The sequence below is a fragment of the Parasteatoda tepidariorum genome, chromosome 3 (assembly GCF_982258835.1).
Source record: "Parasteatoda tepidariorum strain Cologne lab strain chromosome 3, Ptep-v5.0, whole genome shotgun sequence".
In the NCBI taxonomy this organism is placed as follows: Eukaryota; Metazoa; Arthropoda; class Arachnida; order Araneae; family Theridiidae; genus Parasteatoda; species Parasteatoda tepidariorum.
This window is the reverse complement of record NC_141757.1, coordinates 93464000-93470058: the sequence shown is the minus strand read 5'-3', so window position 1 is coordinate 93470058 and position 6059 is coordinate 93464000. Positions and strand designations below refer to the sequence as shown.

The 6059-nt window shown below is 28.3% G+C and overlaps 1 protein-coding gene across 2 annotated transcripts in view; it reads right to left on the bottom strand.

Annotated features, from left to right (window-relative positions):
* Positions 1-575: 575 nt before the first annotated feature.
* The window catches only part of LOC107441065 (uncharacterized), a 45808-nt gene continuing 40324 nt past the window's right edge, over positions 576-6059 (bottom strand). For both annotated transcript variants that reach the window (XM_087159806.1, XM_016054206.3), the window contains exon 3: positions 576-2742. In XM_087159806.1, coding sequence (XP_087015932.1) covers positions 2132-2742 — 611 coding nt within the window. In that variant the 3' untranslated portion in view covers positions 576-2131. The remainder of the gene's footprint in view (positions 2743-6059) is intronic.

The following is a 6059-nucleotide window of genomic DNA, read 5'->3' as shown; positions in this document are numbered from 1 at the left end:
CGACGTAGTTATTTTTAATAATTGTCGTTCTGTATTAATAATTATGGGATTAGTGGGAATAATAACAAAGCAGGAATGTGCGTAGCATTGCCATACACATTCCTGTTTTATACTAGTCCAGTAATTTTTACACTGATGAGTAAAGATCATTGCTAAGTATTCCTTGCACTGATGTTTTTTTTAAGGTTAAATGTTCCAACCCGGTATTCCTTACGCCATTGTTTTGTTTTCCTTCAAATTGTCCTACACTGATATTTTTCCTAATATACCTTAATCTGGTTTTCTAATAAAGATAACTATCGATTATTAATAATAACCAAATAAGCCTGTTAAAGTGAAATTTGTGTTTCATAAAAAATATTTGTTATTTTCCTTTGATGGTCAATTTAATAACATTTTTTAAAGAAAATAATGCACACTGCCAACACAAATTGAATACATAAACCAATTATGATCATCTCAAAACGCACCATTTGAAATAGGACAAATTAAAAAATATCTGATATGGAACAATTTTCCATTACCGTCTGAAATAGGAACACCTTAAATGATATTAAACTTTCAAACCAAAAGAATTAAGTCAAAAATAAAATATTTTATTCACAGAAATTGTACAATTTTTAAGCATATGCAAGCTAACATAGCTCTATAGATATGCGAAAAATCTTTAGACGTGCAATGTATATATCTGTGGGTTTTAGACAAATCAAGGTACCGGGCATTTATTTGTTAGTTTTGAAACTTATCTATAGTCAAGTTTGATTTCCTCTGAACATGTATTCTTATATAGCAAATTGACAAAGATGAATACTTATTTGTCGAAATGGAATAGTAGTAGAATCATCGCAATGTGTAAGACAGCGCAATTTTTCAATTTCACAATCATTTTTCAAAGAAATTTGAAAAATCCAGAGTCCACGAACCGCAAATATTTCCATAGAATTACAAAAACTAATTGTAGGATTACATTGCACCCAGAATATGTTTAGAAACTTATGTACAAATGATGTACTGCGCGGAACACCTTATTAACTTGTGATCCAATAACCCAATTTTGTCGTACTAACTCCGATCTTAAATTATATAATTTTACATGACAGACCATAAGATTTGATTGAAATCAGTCTAATTGTTTCTGAGTAATAAATTTTAAAATCTCACATTCTTAATTTTTTTTAATTCTCATGAACTTCATTCTAATTTCAGAATTCATTCTAATTTTCTATTTTCACTCATCAAAATTTACTTAATTCCATGCAAAAAGTTTTCGATTTGCTTAAATAGTTCCAAAGATATGGCGAAATACGGAAAAAGTAAGATTAATATTAAGAAGAACTAACATTCGACCACTTTCCTGATGATTGATGATATATACCAGATTACGACAGTCCTCATATTTTAAGGATTAAAAATCGAAATCAGTCGAAAAAAGGTAAGTCAATTCAGACAAAATACGTTTCTGTGACTGATTTTGTAACTTAAAATATCATCTGCGCTTAATAATAAGTGTTTTTAATTCAAGTCTTTTGAATCTTTAAGATCTAGGTACGTGAAAATACGATTGTTAGATCAAAAGTTAAAATGGTAGAGGGTTTTTTATTTCGAGCATTGTACACGTGAACATATAATATTACTAAATATGTTAAGAAAAGAAATATCAGTTCCTTTCCAGTTAAAAGTTTTTAAAAAGTGTTAATATTCATCATTAAAAAACATATCAATGATATTAAAGTAATTTATGGTGAAAATAAAATAATCTAGGGTTTATCAAATATAAAAGAGAATGTTTTTTTAAAAATTTCCAGAGGAGACATATTCCCTTGAAATTTTTCCTCCATCCGCAAAAAAGTTCGCCTAAATTAGTTTAATAAAGAATTGATTTTTTTCATTTTTCCCCATGCTATTTATCTTATTAAAAACGATTACTGGGAATTAAGATTACTATTCATTGCTCAGGCATTTGATTGCAAAATCAACTCTTCTCAGATCTATGCACCCTCTGGAAATATTTTTTAAAAAAAATATCTATCTTGTTTATATCCGACATAAAACTATCTTTTTATTGCATCCATTATTTTATACAATTACAGATAACGATGCTATCCTACTAACTGATTCCATGTACGACATTTTAAAAATAAAAAGTTTCATATTTTTCAACGTTTTGCAATTCTTCATTTATAACGCGCTTCACGAAACCTTCCAAAACATGGGACAATGCAGTGCTAAAATATTTAGCCACGCTACTCGTAAATCTGGATGCAATACTATTAAATGGCCCAAGACCATTAAAGCTAACATGCATTCCTTTCAAGCTGGAAATTTTCACTTCCTCCACAAAAGCTTTTGGTGGATTGGTGTCATAAAATTGTTCCAAATCTTTCCTTGCTCTGGTATAGTAAACTTTGCCTAGAACTTCTTTAACAATTATGCTGATTGTCCCATTGAAGAACGGGAGTTGTTTAAAAGGATGAAACTGCCAAGCGTATTTTGCAAAAAGATTGGAGAGACTAAGAGGAACCAGGAAACTGAAGGTAGTATCTGAGCAACGAGTAAAGGATGGACCTATCCTCGTTATGGACCCTAAATTTTCCAAGGTGCCATTGAAAAGTTTGAATCTGCCAGTTCGTTCGGGAAGATTGATTGCATCAGAAAGCTTTGGTCTGACTTCATCAAGCACCTTATCAACGAAGTTGTCTGTTTTCTGAGTTGTGGATGGTGGGCACGTATTACCTTCAGTCGCTAAACAAAGTTGAAAAGAAAAATTGAAAAATAAATTGCAATCACATTAAGTAAGATAACTTAAAACAAATGTTATTTGACAAACTTAAAAGAAAAAGCTCTAAAAGTCCTTCTGGAAAAAAAGTGAAAAAAAATTCAGTTTCCTGATTAAAGATGTTAAAGTCTTATTTAACTCTACAGCATTAATTTAGCTTGTTGGAAAAAAAGTGGAAAAAAATTCAGTTTCCTGATTAAAGATGTTAAAGTCTTATTTAACTCTACAGCAGTGATTCTCAACCTTTTTTTTGTGACGGCACATTTTTAACGATTTCGAAATTTGACGGCACACAATTAAAAAAATTAGTTTAAGAGTTCTTTACTAACCTATAATACACTGTGTTAAATAGTTTGTGATAATAACTTTGAATGTGAAATAAAATAATATGTACTACAAAAGCACATTTATTAAGAGATTAATTATTTCTTTCGACTAATTTTTTATAAGTTAGTAACAGTTATTTATTTTTTTTGCTATTCATTAATTGTTAACTTGTTTTCTATAGTTATTAACTGTTATTTTTTTGCGATTTCTTGTTAACTAGTTTTTTTTTGCGAATTATCAAATTGTTAGCTTAATTTTTTGTTAGTTATCCTTTGTTAGTTTGCTTTTATAACTATTAATTGCATAGTTTACTTTAATGATTAGCTTTTATTTCCTTTTGAAAGTTAATATTTAGCTTTCTTTCTTTTGTTAATTAATAATTTTAATAGTCATTAAATTTTCTACTGATTTCATTATTTTTTTTAATTGCCAAAGACAATTTAAACGCTTCCTTCTTATTTTCACTTATTTTAAGACTGTCAGAGACAAGACAATCGCCGACAAAATGTTCATGCGGTTAAAGCCTGGAAAAAATTATAAAAAGTATATAATATATATATATATATATATATATATATATATATATATATATATATATATATATATATATATATATATATATATATATATACTTTTCTTTAATTTAGACTTTACTCGTAATAAAAAAAAAGTATTGTAATTTTTTTTTGTATCATTTCTAATATTAGGCGGCACATTTTAAGAATTTGGCGGCACACAAAAGTGCCGCGGCACAGTGGTTGAGAATCACTGCTCTACAGCATTAATTTAGCTTGTATAATTTTTAAATTTTAAAGATCTCTAAGTGACCATTTTTGAGTGATTGTGAAGTAGAAGTGCATTTGGCGACAATTGGTTAATTTGGCCTTCGCTCGGCGTGAACGTTCTGCTAGCGCTCTACGTGAAAAATTGGTATCTTTGAGCTTGAGAGTTAGCAGAAGTTTTGTGATAAACAATACTATGACAGAAAATATAAATAATTTTTTTCCCTATGAACGATGGGGCTCTTTTTTTTTTTATAAACATACATGCTTTTTAAAAAAATAAAACTATTACAGTGTTAAAAAAAATGAACGCGTAAATGAGTCCTTAAGCAAGTTATACATATTTAAGGATTTTTTTTTAAACGGAAAGTTAAAAATAAATATCAGTTTGTTATAAAATGACGGATAGTGATTTAAAGAAAATGATTTTCACTTTTTTTTAAAATAATTTCATTTTATGTATCAAATATTTTATATGTTTATTAGAACTATGATGATTAAGTTCATTTGAGCTTAAAAAAACAGTAAAAAAAAATTTAATCACCAGCAATCTCAAAAAGAAATTTCTTTTCTCATTCATAAGTACTGAGTTATAAATTATTTACTAACTTGTGTGTTACAATTCAGAAACAAATTTATTTACGACATTTGTTTACAAATATTATTAGCTTTTAAATCAAACCGACATTTCCTATAAGTAAATAAGAACTAAACATATTTAATTATGTATACTTTTGTACTTGATTTTAAGAGATAATTTAATAAATTTTATTTTAAAAAATTTAATTTTATTTAGTGTGGGAAAAGAGTACTATTATTTTGATATAATACTGTGCACATATCATAATTTATTTACAATTATTTTACATAAGCTATTTTTACTTCAGGGCGTTAAAAGTTTTAACTATGAATATTATGCAAAATTATGAATATTTTCAATCATATAAATGGATACTACAAAGAATTTGCTATAGTTTCAGAGCAGAACATTTATAGTTTCAAAACATATATAGTTGGAAAAAATACAAAAAAAAAAGAAAAAAAACTATAAACTTATTCTTTAAACCCACAGCAGACAAATAATTTAAAGTGCATCCATCTGATGACCAACATATGAACTACAAATTCTATCATTAAAAATTTCAATAACAGTGAATATTCACTCAGGGGCTGACGCTCAGTTGACGCTGACTTTCAGCCGAAGAATCTTTGTTCAGCCATTCTTTTGTTCAGTAAATAACCAAATTATAATGTTTTCAACGTAAAAAGAAAGAAAAATGAATAAAAATACAGATATAATTTGGCATGGGCAGAAGAAATTATGAAAAGACATTCGAAAACTTTAAAAAGTAATAATACTAATTACATCTTTCAAATCTTGAGAATGGAAAAACGGTAAGCTGATCAATGGAGAAAGATTATGTTTTTGTAACTTATTTTTTAGTCTGTACTAGTTATTTAATCTATCTTAATTGAGCTCTTCAAACTATAAACTACCAGCTTTCTGCACGTAAAAATCGGATTAAAGTTAAAAGTTGTTCTGGGGGTTACCACTTATTGCAGGCTATTACGAAGCTCGAATACGCCATCTGGGGAGAAGGCCGATTCCATGCCTTTGGCTCTGCCCCTTCTTCTACCCTCTCCTTTTCTCAGCTGTAAAGGAATGTACTAAGATATTTTTCCTTTTCTTAATATTTTTCGTGTTTAATTGCTAAAAATATTTCTCAAAATTTCCACGACGCTTTCTTTTCGAACTACGTTTAATGTAGTTTTCTGTAACATATTGTTTCCTAACTTAAAAGATTTTAATCTATTTGAAAATCACGACAGAAACTAACGTATTATGACTCTCCATCCGCTAATGATAAAAGTATGCGAAGTGTTGCCATAGGTAGAGAATTCTGCTCTACGCCACCTGTAGCCCATTTAGATTGCCAATTGTCATTGCTACTTTATTTTATGTATTATTCAACGACTTTAAAAGACAGAAAAAAATATAAATGGTGATACATTGAAATATTTTACAATGAAAGTTGTTCTTAAGTCTAGTCCTTCTCAAGAACAAACAATATTATAAATAAAGGCCAACGAGGGATTGAATTAAAAATATATTAGGTTTACATTTTCACAAAATTCCCCACCGAAAAAAAGGGAGCAAAGTGTCTAAATCGGTT